The 16471-nt window shown below is 49.1% G+C and overlaps 1 protein-coding gene across 2 annotated transcripts in view; it reads left to right on the top strand.

Moving 5' to 3' along the window:
• Window positions 1-16471, top strand: part of Zc3h3 (zinc finger CCCH-type containing 3) — an 83661-nt gene that overhangs the window by 16018 nt on the left and 51172 nt on the right. The window contains exons 2-3 of one of the 2 annotated variants that reach the window (XM_057792568.1): window positions 4871-4938; window positions 14607-14757. In XM_057792568.1, the coding sequence (XP_057648551.1) occupies window positions 4914-4938; window positions 14607-14757 (176 nt within the window). In that variant the 5' untranslated portion in view covers window positions 4871-4913. The remainder of the gene's footprint in view (window positions 1-4870; window positions 4939-14606; window positions 14758-16471) is intronic. The other variant, XM_057792567.1, reaches the window with a different exon arrangement.

The raw sequence follows: 16471 nt of genomic DNA, 5'->3' as shown, positions 1-16471 counted from the left end.
AAGGACCCTGGCCTTGGAGATAAGCCCCTGGGTCCCAATCTTCATTTTGATGCTTTTGATCCATGGGTCTTTGGGGCGTCCTCAGGGGCCAGCAGCTGTGCATGACCTGCATGCTTTTTTCTATTGCTGACTGGTCCCTGCAGAATCAGGACAAAGTATCTAGTGCAGGTAGACAGGCAGGTCACTGCCAAAGGGGAGTCTTCTGACTAGACTGTCTTCCCCATTCCCTTCCACAGTGCTGAGTCCCTCAGTCATCCAGTCCTGAGCAAGGGAACATGCCTTTTCTCCCTTTGCCCTGAAGGAGATGCCCAAGTGGAAATGTTGACTGTGGGCAAACACTTAGAAGTACCAGTCTTCTCTCCTGGGGCTAATGCACAGGCTATCATGGATGGGCACCTGTCACATGACCAGTTACAGGTTGCTGCTTGGCCTTCTGCTGGTATGAAGGGGTGGAGTAGACTTAGAGGCACAGCTGGTTCTGGGCCTCCTGTCTCATTTGGATTTCTCAGCCAGGTAGATCTGGCTAGTGTAGTTCAACATAGGGCCTGACTAGTATCTTGCCTGTGCCCTTTCTTCCTCCTCCTTGGGGAGTATGGCCTCTAACTGGGACACTAGAATTCAGGTAAGTAGCTCACTCTCATGGTGTGGGTTGGTGTCACCTACAGAAGATAATTTCTGGGTTGTGACCTCAGCTACTTTCTGAGTCCTAACCACCTGAGAAAAAAGTTTTGGAAAGGGTGGACATTCTAGGAGCTGGAAGCAAAATCCTCATGTGTGTCTCACAGGATGCCCTGAAATTCTGAGTGACTTACATGAGTAACTCCGTTGAATCTGTGACAGTCCCAGCCAAGTATCAGGAAGCTTGTTGGGTCTCAGTGGATGACAGGTTCTGGGGAGTTGTCCTTGACCTGTCCTGGCTGTGCTAAGGGAATGGACTTCAGAGTCCTCATGGACCTGCTCCACCCAGCTACCCTGCTCTAGAGCTCCCTTGGGACATGTTTTGGGAACCAAGTGCTAAATGTCATAGAATAAAGTGTTGTGGTTTTGGCACATGTTCCCCTCTTGGCTTGTTAAAGTGTGGTTGGAGGGCTATGAGATATGCTGCTGTCCTGGATGCCTTTTCTGTGGGTCGGCCATCCAGAGCCCAACTCTTACAGCCAGGGCTCTCTCGTTAGCCTTTGCTCTCTGCTCCTCTAAGTTAGTCCTAAAGCTGCGTTTCCTCTTTTCAGTGCACTCAAAGCTGCATGAGCTGGGATGGGATCTGACAGCTCTTCTCCTAATTGCCCTTTCCACATCAGTAGCAGAACGTGTAAGGGTAGGGTGTATGTCTCTAGCTCTGGCTCCTGCAGTGGGTTGGTGTTACATACAGAGGATAAATCCCAGGTCGTGACATTGGTCACTTTCTGGAGCCTTAGCCACCTGAGAAGAAGGTTTTTGGAAAGGGCTGGGCAGTCTAGCATCTGGCAGTAGAATCCTCATGTTTGTCTCTCAGGATGCCATGGAGTTCTGAGTGTTTCGTATGAGGACAACAAGCCCGTCTGAGCTATAGCCATGCTACGAAGTCTAGTCCTGTGTACAGTCATTACTGTATGCCTAGAAGGTTGAAATAAGACTGTGTTTTGGGGGTTTTCTCCTGAGACTTATTTTCCTTCTCCACTTTGTAGTGCTGTGCACATTCTTCCTTCAGGCCCAGCAGAGGAGCCCATGCTGGGCTTGCCATCCCGGGAGATATCATTTTGGAGTACTCATACCTTTCATTCTTTTAGGACCTCACCTGCCCCAACTCCAGAGACCTATGTAACATCTGTCTGTCTCCTGTAAGCCCCTCCTTGGGGCCTGGAGAAGCCCACCTGGCTTCTGACTATGTCTTCTAGATGGGTAAAGGCAGTGGTAGTTCTGCCGTTATATCTAGGCTTCAGGGTGGGTTCCTTCTTTAGGTCTCATGTTCAGGTGGGCCATGGGGACAAGACTTGGGTCGTTGATACTGATTTGGGATGGTTCAGGATTAGCTGCTACCATGTGAAGCTCCTCTGTGGTGCTATTAACCCAGAAGAGGCATTACTCTGGAGCCTCAGTCCTTGGGTACTGTAGGTGAGTTTGCAGGTCAGTACTGTTTGAAGATCCATCCACCAGTCTGCCACTGTAGCTGTCCACCCTAATTCTAGTTGACCATCTCCTGGTGGGATTTGTATGCCTCAGCCTTTCCCCAGACAACAGCATGGTTCCTTCTGCTCCCTCCTCCCCTTCCTGTTCCTACCTTGGTGGAGGGTCCTGTGGTTAGAATTATTCATGGCTCTCACAAGTGCTGTGCTATATTGGCAATCCTTCCTTTCCAGGACATCCTATGCTGGCCGTAGCAGGTTCTGAGGGAATATTACACGCAGATGTTGTCATTGCTACTGGCTGGGAGACTCCAGAGGGAAAGGATGTTTGTTTCATGTTTGAGGGTGATGGTGCCTATCCTACAGTGGGCTGCATTTGAGGCTAGAGAGGGAGCCCTGCTGTCTGCTGGGGTCTTCACCTGACTGAGGACAGAGGGAGGACGTTCTTGTTGATTTCTCAAGGCCCCAGTCTGCACTGTCGGCTCTGTGGGCAAGCCTTACATGTGTGTATGTGTGCATCTGTGTGTAAATATATGTGCAGAAGCACAGATGACATGTTGTCTGGAAGCTGTGATATAAACTAGGTCTTTCTAGAGGATAGTCCTCACCCTGCCATCTCTGACTTGCTTAGTGGGCCTGTCCTTGGTGCTGAACACAGGGCAGGCTCAGTGATGGACTCCCAGAAAGGTCCTGGTGGTGAGGCCAAGCTCCAAGGGTTCTGCTTGGCAGCTGACTCACTGCTTCATAGTAAAAGGCCAGGGTGGCCAGAAGGGAACTGAGGAGTGGCCAAGAAGGGCATGGTAACCCAGTGTTAACAAGAGGAATACAGCTTCCCCTTAGTTGTGGCTGTTTTTATAGTCTGGTTTCCAGGCTTCTTTTCAGAGCATCTTTTTCTGGCTCTGACTCAGGGCCAGACTGGTGAGCAAGGTGCTCGTGCCCTCTGGGGGAGTTTATAAGATGGAGTTAGGACCTCAAGCCATCTGGCAGCAGCCACTCACCTTGTGATTTCTGCTCTTGACTTTGGAGTCTAGTCAGGTTCCAGTGGTGGGAAGGCCGCATGCAGCTCACAACTATGGATAGGAAGGAATGATCCCAGTGATGGTTCAATCTATGGCTCTTTAGGATAAGCTGAGGCTGTTTCCTTACCTGGCTGTCCAGTGAAATCATTTAATAACTTAAGCAGCTCAGGTTTGGGGGAGGGTTAAGATGCAGCCTGGCCTTTGACCTTTCCTCCCACCTTGCCTTCAGCATCATGCTAGTGTTTACATAGCAGAGCCTGGAGTTCTGGGGATGTAGATAGCTGTGACCAGTAGCAATTGAAGGGACCTGAGTTGGCACTGAAAGGTCACTATGGCCTGTCCCCTGAAATTGAGGAGGGCTTGAACATTCTGGTGTACCTCACTCAGAGTCTAGAGGTGCTGTGCTGGCACAGGCAGGCCCTGTCCTCTGGTACTGTGCTTATGTCCATGCGTGTGTCTGGTTCCAGAGGTCAGGGGGACATAAGCATCCCAAGGAAGAGGGGAAATATCTGTTACAGGGTCCCTAAGTCACAGGGATGGTAGAGTGAGGATGAACCTAGTTGGGTGAGTTGGGGCTATACATACCCTTAGGGATAGGGGCATCAAGGTTAAGAGCAGGTTTTCATCTTTGGTATGTGCTACATTTTGATTTTTGAGTTATAGATAGTTCTGTGGCACAGAGGGAGCACTGTACCTCCCCATACTTGGAGCTAGTGTCCCAGCAGATCAATGAGGTGAAGTCATTGTGATTCATAATCCAACCAGGACTCACAGTACCAAGGAAGATCCTTTTCCATATGCGTTTGAGGCCTAAGGTCCTGTAGAGTGTGTCAGTGGAGAAGGCTGTTCTCTAGTCAGCCTGGACCCTGAAGTTAACTGGGCACAACTGCAAGCAAGCCAGTCAGGGGCTACCTGGGAGGCCACCTGAGGTGCAGGGCAGCCTGCTTCCACCCTGCTGCCAGCAGTTCTCTGATGGTGGGTGTCATTATCTTCCCTTCTTCCTTCCCCAGCCTTTAAGGTCGGATAGAGTGATGGTTAGGAGGGGAGGGGAGATCCACCCCCTATAATCTATAGCGACTGTCACACAGCAAACTACTCCCATTTCATACAGGCAGGTCAGGTGTCATGCACGATCGATGGCTAGCGCACAATAATTACAGGAACTAGCAGCTTGTGTTGCTTGAGTGACTTTAGAAAGAGTAGGGTCTCAATCTTCCCTCTAATAGGGCGCTGACAGTCTGAGGCGGCAGCGGCTTTGGTGGCTGAGTGTTGGGCTGACAGTGTTGTCATTAAACACCAGGTAGTGTGGAACAACAGAGAACACGGATCTTGCGCAGGGGGACAGGGTGGCTGACAGCAGTTATTTGTCATCACCGTGCTGCCCAGACTCCTCAGACTACAGTGCGAATGGCTGCTTAGGGTGACTTATGGCCCTGTCTGGGGCTGCTGTTGTGATTTGATAATCTGTAAATGTTTGTCAAAGATGGATTCCTTGTTTCCATGGTGCAGCAATGAAGGCTGATGACAAACCAGCTGTGGGCTAGGGGTTTTGGACAGCCACTTGACCATGTTCACCTGAGAGGACAGAATATGTGAGTTTCTGGGTCTGGGCAGGTACCTGAGATAGGCCCAGGATGTGATACCAGAGAGCCTCTTCCTCTCACAGGGCTGGGACTTCCTGTTATTTTTGTGTTGGGTGAGCATATGCGTATGTGTGTGTGTACACATGTGTCCCTGTCTCTTGTACAGATTCTGACTGGAAACTAGAAGGCCTGTTGCTATAGCTGCCCATATGACTGTAAAGTCCTCCTCTGCTGGTAAGGACTTGAGGCATGTTTTTCTACCATTTTGGGATTCTGGCAGGGCCTTCCTAGAGGCGAATGATCTTCTATCTGCACGCTGCCTTGCTGCTGTTCCCAAGGGGCCTGCTGGACATACTGGCCTTGTCCTCAGAGTACAGAGCCAGGGTGCTCTGGAGGGGCCTGAGATGCCCTATTATGCTGCCTGTGCACACCCCAAACCCAAAGACCTGATTGCTTGGCATGCCTTTTCCCTTTTGATTTGCTGGGAACTATCAAACACAGGAAAAGTAGAGTGATTTATTAGACTCATAAAAATTCATACTTTGAGATTCCAGTCATCCCACATCTGAAGCTTGTTAGAGCACGTTCTCTGGCAGCTCCTGCCGTGCCAGCGTGGTGGTGGGGAGGGTTCACCAGTCGCTGCCTGCCTTAGCTGCCATCTTGTCTTGTTTAGAGAAACAGACAGGCTCTAGGAGCACATGAATGACTCTTTCTCCAGGGAGGGTGCTTGGGAGGGCAGGAGTTTTGTTGTGATAATACAGCTGGGACCTTATGGCTGAGAGGAGCTGGGTGGAGCTCCTTGGTCTAAAGATCTGGGATGAAACTGGTCAGTTATTGGAGCACACTAAGCATGAATGGTCTCTGGGACTAGTTTAGGTTGGCATTACGCCTGTGTGCAGACAGCAAAATCTGCCTATAGTTTGTGGGCATAGATGGAGACATGGGCGTAGCTGTGGGTGTGAACAGGTATAGCAAGTCAGGTTCAAGTGGGTAGACATGAGTCTAACATTTGCCATGGATAGAGGATGCAATGCCTCTGCAATTATTGACAGACTGGTAATAGTAGGTGTTGAGCCCTATATGTCTTTTAGAGGCTCCTACAAAGTCTGTTTGGCCTGGTGCCCACATGGCCTGAGCTGGACCTGTGTGTTGAGCCTCTGTGCTAGGTGGTATAGGCAGGCTGTTCCCAGTTCTTGTAAGTCTTGCTGTCGTCTTATCAGTATATTGAAGGGCTGCCATGACCATCGGTTCTGCCATATGATTGCCATTGTTTTATGTGAGAGCATGAGAGGCAGAGAACTCTGTGTTTCTAGTGACAGGGATGTCTGATCATTTGGCTGTTGCCTCCCTAAATAGTTGAGGGTCTAAGGCACTGGAGAAGCTGGGGGGCCGGGGCAGCATGGCAGGGGAGGCAGGGGCAGGCCTTCAGCTTTGTCTGCTTTGATTTTGCGTCCTCTCACAGCAGTTGGTCCCCACAGCCTGCTAGTGCCACCAGCAGGGAGGCAGGTGTCATGCATGAGCAGCCCGGGATGCAGTGCTCATCAGTACTGATTATTTCCTGTACCCTAAGAGGCCCTGCTACTGACCGCCTGGCTGCCGTGACTGAGGGCTAGAGGCAGCACATACTCCCATTTATGGTGTCTGGAATAAAAAAAGCAATTAGAACTTCTTAGCTAGGTGTCAGGGACCAGAAGGCAGAGGGTAAGCTTCCAGTGGGTCTAGGTAGGGTCAGGACCCAGTCTTGGGACCCTGCCAAGGACTGGCTCTGATGCTGTCTGGGTGTATAGTGGTATGAACTAATAAGTGGGAAGCAATACTGGTTCTATCCATCTGTGGTCCAATGGAGGGAGTTACTGCTGGGTAGAGTGAATGGGACCTGGTCATGTGCCTCCGCTCTCTAGAAGCATTTTCCACACACTGAAACAGCCAAGCCTAGCTGTAGACTTTCTTACGTGATAAGAGGTGAGATGGAGACGGTCAGTGATCAGAAAGATTGAGAGACACACAACGGAGCCTCTGTGCCTCTGACCTGGCTCTGAGAGTGTCTGCTTAGTCTTTGACTTTACCTTGTATCAGTAGGAACCAGGCTGTTGGTGTCATACACAGATGTTCCTCCCCAGATATACTCTCAATCTGGGAGCGTAGGGCTTCAGGACTGGGTTCTGCAGGAGCTCTTATTTCCTTTGGCTAGCCCCAGAGCAGGATGTCCAGTCCCAGTATAGAGTCATATGTAACTTGGTCTAGCACAGAGCTGTGGAGTCCGGTAGGATGAAAGCTGAAGTTTTGGTTTTGCCTTGTATAGGAGCTATTGATATCATGCCTGGAAAGCTAGCCACTGAGCTACAGAAAAAGGAAATTATTTGGAGTGTGTGTGTTTGTGTGTGTGTGTGTGCTTTGCGTGTCTGTGCAGGAAGCAATCTATGTGATACAGCTACAGTCAGACACTGGGAGGAACTGAAGCAGAGCCAGGGGCAGGGGCATTTAATTCCTGAACTGTGGTTCTAGGCAAGCTGCAGTATGGCAGAAACAGAAGAGAAATGGACCTGAGCTAGGGAAGGTCCCACAGTCTTACGGGAGGAGTGGGATGGGTTTAGATGGCATAGGGATCCCCAAGTAGAATAGTCTCTTTTGGATCCTTTCTCCTCCTTTTTGATATAGGAGTGTCAGCTTACCTTGTTTGGCTTTCTTCTCAACCACCTCAGGGACTAATAATTACACATACCTATGTTTTCCAAGAGTGATGAGCCCTGGGCTGAGGTGACCCTCTGTGCTCAGGAAGTGACTGATTCCATAGTCCTCACTTTGGTTAGGTCTTGCTGTGGTCCCAAGCTCTGGTTACTCTGTGTCACCTGGCCACAGCGTGGACTACAATGTGCAACATCTCAGGTCCCAACCCCAGGCCTTATATGGTAGGGTATGCCTGTTCGATTCAGGAAGAGCTTTCCCACCCAGGAGCAGCTCTTGCCTGCCCTGCTTTCTGTGAGAGACAGAAAGTCCTGCTGACACTGCCTCTGCTCCCTCCTGCTGTACTAGTGGGCACTGTGCTCCTTCCAGGCTTGTGGGGTTTGCAGACGGCTCAGATGTACGTCACGGTTTTAACCGTAGGAGCAGAGGCCTTTCAGAAATGTATACTGCATGTTCTGTTTAGAATTTTGTGGCTATTTCCCCAAGAGTGCAAGTCAGCAGTTGTGGGGAAGAGGCCGTCTGACAGGGCCTTGTGCTGGCACAGTACACCATATTGGCTCTGCAGAGACAGACCTGAATGTCGGCCTCTTATGCCTGTCTGTGTGTAACGTAGTCTTTCTGCAGGAGTCGTGGAGGGGGGTGGGTTGCTGGAGAGGACTAGTATCTCCTAGGGCACCTGCTGACTGCAGCAGAAGAGACAAGGGCCTCTGGGAAGTGGGAATTGGATGGAATAAGATGGTATCCTTTTCCCATTGTGCTGTCTCAGCTGCTGAGAGTCTGCCTAGAAGCCACTAAGCTCAAATGACTTCTCACTACCACTGCTCTCTGGATCTTGGTCATCCCAGATAGGCAAGGGGTCCATTCTTACTGCCTCCACTGCTGGGCCTGCCCTCCAGCCCTTTCCTGGCCCAAATCAAGAGGGACGAAGTACTGTCACATGAGATGAACATCTGGACTTGAGAAAGGGGCCTGACTTGTCGGGTACTTGCTGATTACCTGCCCAGTATGCCCTGATTCTTGGCAATTTCTAGTTTATCTCTTTAGTCTTACCAGGAATTAGGGTGCTCTTGTCTAGTATTGTCCTTGCTTCTTGGAGCCCTGGCCCTTCCCTAATCCTGGCCTGTGGCTGTAATCTGTGACCACTTCTGCTCCTTCAGAGTCAGGTTCTCTAGTTGCTCTGGACTGTCTGGAATGCTGTTTCCCATCTTGCCCACTGTGTGTACATTTGACACCGGAACACACCTAATTAGGCAATTAATTGTGAGACATTTACTCTCATGGGAGAATGACTGTGCCTTGACTCTCAAACCTGCAGCTGTGGGGACTCAGGCACAGCTCCTGAACTATGGGGTGGCAAGAACAGTGTGTAAGGTAGAAGAAAAGGACTTACAGGGAAGGTGGGTGGGCATGAAGTTGTGTGGCAGTCTTGGGTTCTATTATTAGAGAGCATTGTCAGGCCAAGGTGACAGGCATAGCCCCATCTCTGTCAGCATGTTCCTGCAGGCTCTGTGAACTGTAGCTCACTGTCACCTGTCTGTACCAGTGACAGGTCAGACTGGTTCCTGCTGGTTGCTGCCCTCTACTCATGCTCATGTTTTTCTCACGGGCCAGTTGCACCAGGACAGATCCTGAGCTGGCCTAGAGCTTGCATCTCATCCAAAACTGTGAAAAGGTGGGGAGTGTGGGGGGTGACCCTTTAGACTACTGTCACTGATAAAAGAGATTTGGATGTGTAAATTTAACCAGTGCACTGTTGAGTTGGCCGTGCTGATCCTGAGGTGTGGGGACCATGGATGAAGATGCTATTGATGGACAGATAGGACAGCCAGCCTATGAGCTGAATGAGAAGGCAGCATGGTTTATAGAGCAGAGTAGAAATCAATGCGGCTTCTGGAAGAGCTGATCCATGATGACTTCTTAGAGCTGTCTTAGCTGGTGAAGAGTATAGACAGTTTGAAGATATTGGAGAAGTGTCAGGGTAGCTGTTGATAAAAAGCAGATTAGGCAATATTTGAAGAAAGTTGAATCATACAGAATTAGGGACAGCGAGCCTGACTGGGCAGGATACTCTCAGCCTTGTAGCCATCTCTGTGGGTTGGTCCCCTATCCTCAACCATGAGGGATCCTCAACCTGGGTAGTATATAACAGTTCTGAGAATCCAGCTTCAGGTGGCATTGTCTCTGCCCTCTCTGCTCATGTGCATCCTGGAGTGTGGTAGTCCTCCTGCGGATCCGACCCTACCTATCTGTTCTCCAGCATCTTCACTGCCAAGAACGTGGAGTAACTTTTAGAGCTCTCTCAGGCAGGTCATATTCTTTGTAGGCCCCACCTCTACTCCACTGGCAGGCATGTCTGTGCTTGAGTGCCAATCTCTGGCCTCCTTCTTAGCTGACCTGACTGGAATGGAAGGATGTTTTCTTAAGCCAGAGCCCACTCTGCTGAAGACTCTTACTGCCCTATGCTAACCACCTCAACAGAAGCTTGCTTCTGTTTCACCTGCCTGTTTGTGGAGCTCCAGCTAGGGTTGATGGACAGTACTCTTAGGCATAGTCAGAAGTCTTTTGGCTCCTGTGGATGGGGCAAGATTCCACTGCAGTGCCCTCTCCTTTCCTGAGGGAGCTTGTGTGGCGTTTGTGGCCAGCATGCATACCTTGACTCTTGAGCTGGCTAGAGCAAGAGGGGTGGAAGCAGCTTTTTCCTGGGTTACAGAGTGCTAGTCCTCATATCATCCTATTTAGTTGGTTGTGAAGTTAGCAACCTACTTTCTTCCTAGCCATTTCCCTTTGAAGTTTTATTTCCATAAAAGTCTGAACTGCTTCTCAACTCCTGCCTTGTGATACCCATCAGAGGATTCTGCTGTCTGTGGTGGAACCACCTAGAGCACAGTGCTGCTGGACAGTAGCTAACTCCTAGGCCCCTGGTCAGCCATTTAGGGGCTGTTCAGACTTTCTGGGCTGAGCAGTCTCCCTTCTTCCCTCCTGATAGTATGCACTTGGGTGAAGGTACAAATGTGCTCTTGAGGGTACCCTTGAGCTTCCCCTGACCAGCCTCCAGCCTGGGAGTGAGGATGTTGAACCTCACAGCCAGAGAGCTCAGCCTTGGACAGGAGCTGGAGCCCTGCTGATAGATGGGGCTCATATCCCATTCAAATATGATGCCAGCAGTTTTTTTGTAGTTTGTCTTCCATTGCGGTAGTAAAGTTTTTAATTAGGAAAGCTAATGAGTTCGATTAGTCATTAGAAGTGACCTCTGGACGGCGGGCGGAGAGGGCTGCATGTGTGGGCCTGATAACACAGCTAGGGCAGCGTAGGCAATAAAGGCGCAAGGGGCTTGATTTGAGTGAAGTGTGCCACAGGGGATACATCATGCGGAGAAAAAAAATTACAGCCCTGGGAGTCTGTAATGAAGGGAATTAAACCAACATCCTATCTAAATAACATGATTATCTACACAAAACCCTTCAGCCAGCAAGTCGGGGTGGGCTGCCCCCACCTGTGTCCTCTGGGAGGAGGGCCCAAGCTGTTACTGACAGTGAGTCTGGCTGCCCAGTAGCTCTAAGTCTTTATCCCCTGTCTGCCAGGGAGGGGCCCATCCTCCTGTAAGCCTTTCTGGTCCCTGTGTGCTAAGCATAGTTTTAGAAACCCTTGCTCCTGCTGGCTACTGCATCAGTTTTTTTTCCCCCCATCTCTGCAGTCCATCTGTCTGACAATTTGCCCTGTACCCCCAGGGTCATTGTCATGAATATATCTAAGCTGTGTATCTGGAAAAGGCTAGGGGCTGTGAATAGTTTGGGACCAGACTAGGGGGATACAGCCCCACTATTGGGTAGATGGGCTTCATAATTCTTTCTGTGAACCCCCAGATCATTTCACTCTCATGAGAGGTCTGTCCCTTGGGACCATAGTAGGGACGATGTGTGGAAAAACCCCACCGTTCTTTACAGTGATATGAAGTCAGGGAGTCTGAGTTGTTACCTTGTATTTTCTTGGTGTGACAATTGGGCACTAATAAGTGAAATGTAGGAAGTTAGTGAAGAAATTTGATCCTGGGCTTGCTAATAGGAGGAATGAGAACAGTAGACCTCAGCCTGCATGCTGCCGCTCAAGTACTGATTGTTCTGAGCTGCTGCGTAGGGGGAGATTCTTTCTAGATTTCAGTCCTATGGGCAGTGGGGGTGGAGGGCTTCCTAGAGGAGGTAGCATCTTCTGGATAAGGGAAGCTTATGTTAGCTGAAAAGATGACCAGAGAATAGGAGCAGAGCTGGTTTTGATCTGGTGCAGGCTGTCAGAGGGAACATGGTTCCAGCATAGCCCAGTCCCAGCTTCTGCCATTGGAGCATGCTCGGCTGTGTAGAACTAAGCTATGTGACTCTAAACTGTGGGTGAGTTTTAGGATTTGTATCTCAGTAGCAGTACACAGACTTAGACCCATGAGCAGGGCATGAACAGAAGAGGTTGTTGGTTAGTTATTGAGAGCCCTGGAGCCTTCTGTGTGCTGATTTTAGCATGGGGAACAAGCAGGTTGATCCCTGAGCATTGCTCTGGTTGACATGCCCCTGTCTACTGGGAATGCTGTCCTCAGATAGCCCAACTATGGACTTCTCATGTAGGGAAGGAAGGATTCTAGTAGGCCACATTCTCATCTCATGGAGCAAGGAGCCTGGGTCTGGGCTGAGCCTGCAGGTAGTGAGGTCATCTCTGGATTATTGACAACGAGGATGCCTGTGTTCTTGAGCTCTTAGTTGGAACAAGTTTGTATTGATCGTTGGCTTCTCCTTGCTTCTAAGACCTTGAAAATCCAATTCAACAAACATTTATTTATTGATACCCACTGTGTACCAGGCCCTTCCCTGTGTCCTAAACATGTTGGGTTGTAGGGGCAGTGCTCAGAGTTGCAGATTCACTTTGTAACTCAGCGAGGATCGCAGAATTCCAAGTAATGCAACTTCTCTTAGATGTATTATTATTATTATTATTATTATTATTATTATTATTATTATTATTATTATGGCAGTTTCTCTGTGTAACAGTCTTGGCTGTCCTGGAACTTCCTCTGTAGATCAGGCTGGCCTTGAACTCACAGAGGTCCACCTGTCTCTGCCTCCTAAATGCTGGGATTAAAGGTGTGCAACACCACTGCCCCACTAGGTGTATTATTTATTTAGATTTTTTGAGACATGGTCTCATTTATGTAGCTCTGGCTGGCCTAGAACTCATTATGTAGACCAGGGTGGCCTTGATTTACAGATTTACTTGCCTTTGCCTCCTGAGTGCTGGGATTAAAAACATTTATTTTATTTGTATCTCTATGTGTGTGTGTGTGTATGTGTTTGGGTGTGGGCATATAAGTGTAGGTGCCTATGAAGGCCAGGAAAGGGCTTCAGATCCTCTGAACTGAAGTTATAGGTGGTTGTGAGCTCCCTGATATGGGTGCTAGGGACCAAACTCTGGTCCTCTGCAAGAGCAGTATGTGTTGTTAACTGCTGAACCAGCTTTCCAGCTCTAATGTAGTTACTTACTTTGGTTTCTGAACTCCTGTTTTCTCCTTGGTCAGAACCTGCTGTTCTTAGAGACTTAGAGAGGGACGAACTAGGAGATGGGAAATAGAGTAGACATGAGGGAGAGAGAGAAACTGAGACAAAGATGAGAACAGAGAGAGCCAGAAGTGGGGGAGAAAAAAAGAGAAAACCAAATAAATAAATAAAAAACTTCTCAAAGCTGCAAGGGGGGGGGGAGGATCAGAAAGGTTGGTGAGATGGCTCAGTGGATAAAGGTACTTGCTTCCAAGTATGAGAACCTGAGTTTGATTCCTCACATGGTGTAAGGAGATTCCTATAAGTTGTTTTCACCTACACGTAAGTAAATGAGTCAGTATAATGCGTTCTTACTGATTTTTTAATAGAACAACAACAACAACAAAAAAAAAAACCACCAGGAGAGAACCTGTTGAACAGGTCTGATGGCCGGTGGAGGGAGTGACTGGGATTGGTCATCTAGATGCTGCTATGACATCGTTTTGGCTTGTATCTGCCTCTATATCTAAGGACAGATAGCTCTTGCACTGCCACTCTGAGGGCCCCTCAACCCCAACACAACCCAGGAGGGCTTTGACCAGGTGACCCTGAGATGTTCAGTGTGTATGCCAACTGAAGCTCCCGTTAAAGCTGTAGCTCTGTGTCAGCGCCTGAGGGAGAGGCTTTTGCTGACATAAATGGGGAAGGACAGTTGTGATGTGGGCACTGTGGGCATGTGAGCTCATCTTCCCCCTGGCCTTTCCAGCGTCCAGGTGCTGCTGGAATGTGGGAGCTCTGCTGGTCTCCAGCAGATTATTCTCAACTGTCACAGCTGCTGGGTCACTCAGAGCTACTCACAACCTGAGCACAGAGCAGGGACAGACAAGTGTCTTTGAGTCTTCCTGGAGCAGGAGGAAGCGAGGCACAGATGAAGGAAGTTAGACCACCTGGGTATGTTTGGCTTGGCTCTGTTTAGGGCCCTGTGTCTCATACCGGAGGGGAGCAGCCATGAGAGGCGACCGTGTTAGCTTTAATTATCTGGGCAGTTAGAGCTGTACATTATGAAAGTCGGGCAATTAGGCGCGTTCCTTGAAGCTATGGAGAAATTGCTGGCTATCAAGTGGAAGGGAACTCGGGCAAAACAGATCCCTGCTAATTGCAAGAAACATTCAGCAAGAAAAAGCCATCGTGGATATCACTCCACAGAATGTTATGAAAACAGTGATTAAGTACATAAATCTGTTTTGGCATGGTGTTGGGAGGTGTTAGAGAGGAAGTGAGTTTTCTCATGTCCCTCCTATGCATGGGGCAGGACTTTGTCTGCTCTGGCCTCTGGGACCAACCCTGGAGTTTAGAGTCTGGGCATTCTTGGTGTGGACTTTCACTTGTGAGGCCTCCTTGTTGCCTGGGGATCAGCTTGCTGGGCTTCTGCTCTTACTGGGGACAGTCATGCAGTGTTCCCATTCTGTCATGATGGCTGTGAGGATGTTCTAGGCTCTCCAGGAGGCGACACCAGCCACCTCTGGAAGCCTTAGCTGCCAGGCTCTTTGGGAACATCTATGTGTGTGCAAGGAGTGAGGCTGGAAGCAGGGGATGATAGAGATTCCTTTAATCCAGAAAATAGTCATGACCCCTTAGGGCTTCCTAGGCCTACCCCTGTTGACTTCCTGCTGATCCATGCTAATGCCTGAGTTTTCTTTGCAGCTTCCAGTGTGCACCTGCGGACTCCACCCTCCAATAAGGTGATTAAGACCCGCTACCGCATTGTCAAGAAGACCCCAACTTCTCCCTTCAGTGCTCCATCTTTCCCCTCATCTCTGCCCTCCTGGCGGGCCCGGCGAATCTCCTTATCCAGGTAGGAGGGCCTTACGTAAGCTTCTGCAAACCTAGGTACTGGCTCACTGTCTACACATAGAGGGCTGAAGATTGAGGCCTAAGACCTCTGGGATCTCAACTTTCTCAAGGAGCTGCATGGTGTGCAACGTCTTGATTTGCAAACAGCCTAAGTTTTTTCATTTGTTTAGCAATTTGTATACTATCTACATGGCCAGCTTGCTTATATTGCATGCTCACAAAGATACATATGTCTACTGCTGATGTCAGCAAACCTACTAATTTGTGGGACCTCATGCACCATGGTAACAGCTGTCCTAATATATTTGGGTCCTCTACAGTGAGCTGCCCATGGGTGTCCTTGCTGAGAAATTTCTAGTGAGATAAGCCAGGCCCTGAGCAACCTGTCTGAAAACTACCAACACGCTAACTGTCAAGAATGGTGACGCAGGGTTCCTCATTGCCCTATCTAGGCCATCTCATAGAATGCACTGGCTTTGCTGTAGCTACTGCATGACACAGCAGCAGGGTGGAGACAGCAGTTTACAGGAACAACCTGTATATGGCATTTTTGGGTCTCCCTCTGGGTCTCAGGAGGAGGTCTTTTGGGATATTGCTCCCACCTATCTCTTCTTTTTTTTTTTAGGTGAAAGTGTTCTACCTCCAGACACAGTGAGAGGTAGCAATCCAGTGCATAGGTAGGGAGCAAGGATTGGCATAGCCTTGTGCTGGGGAAGATGTGGCTCTGGAGACTATGGGTGGGCCTACTTGCAGAACAGTGTATTCCAGGATCTGTCACCTCTGTAGTGCTGCTTTTTCATTGTTCCTGCTGCTACCCAGAGGATTCCAGGGTTGAGATTATTAACAGAGGTACATCATACCATGTGGACAACCCTGCCTGGCTCTAGGGCCTATGGTGGGTAAGCCTACTTAACATGTATGTTCAAAGCCTCCTGGCCTCCTCCCTTACTACTGGCCACACCAGGCTTGGCCCTGTTGCTGACTTTTCTGGAGGCAATAGCTGGAAGTATATTTTAAATTAATTTTACTGCACTTTTTGTAATATTTTTGTTTTAAATAGATTTATATGCATCTTGGGGGCTATTTCTACAAATTTATGAAGATAATTTTTATTCTCTCGATAAGGTTAAATTTACACCTGCTATTTCCATATTAATTCACATTGCTAAGTGGATCTAATTTTCTTCCGTTCCTCTATCTGGTGAGCATGGCCTTTCCTAATGCAATTTCCCCCTCACTAAATCACTGTGATCGGGAGTCATGATCGAGCTAAATTAACTTAAATTAATTTACTTAATAAGAGCCCCAGATCATCGTGAATGAGGTTCAGATTTATTGATTCTCAGCTAGTGAGAACCTCCTCCTCCTGCAGCCAGTATTAGACCTGTATCCCTCCTCTCATGGGGCATAGATAGGGGCACAAGGTAATGCTCCTTGGGGACCCAGCCATCTTCTCTCTCCAACCTTAGAGAGCTAAGCAGGCTTCAAATTTCAGTTCATCAGGGCTGCCTAGAAGGGCGCTAAAGGAGTCACTGTGTAGACACTTGTGCCCAGGCTCCAAAGGGCTGGGAGAGTCCTGTAAAAGGTAGCTGTTTAGCCGGGCGGTGGTGGCGCACGCCTTTAATCCCAGCACTAGGGAGGCAGAGGCAGGCGGATCTCTGGGAGTTCGAGGCCAGCCTGGTCTACAAGAGCTAGTTCCGGGACAGGCACCAAAG

This window comes from Chionomys nivalis, chromosome 17, assembly GCF_950005125.1.
Source record: "Chionomys nivalis chromosome 17, mChiNiv1.1, whole genome shotgun sequence".
NCBI classification, from domain to species: Eukaryota; Metazoa; Chordata; class Mammalia; order Rodentia; family Cricetidae; genus Chionomys; species Chionomys nivalis.
The sequence above is the reverse complement of the archived record's forward strand: the minus strand, read 5'-3'. Positions and strand labels throughout refer to the sequence as shown.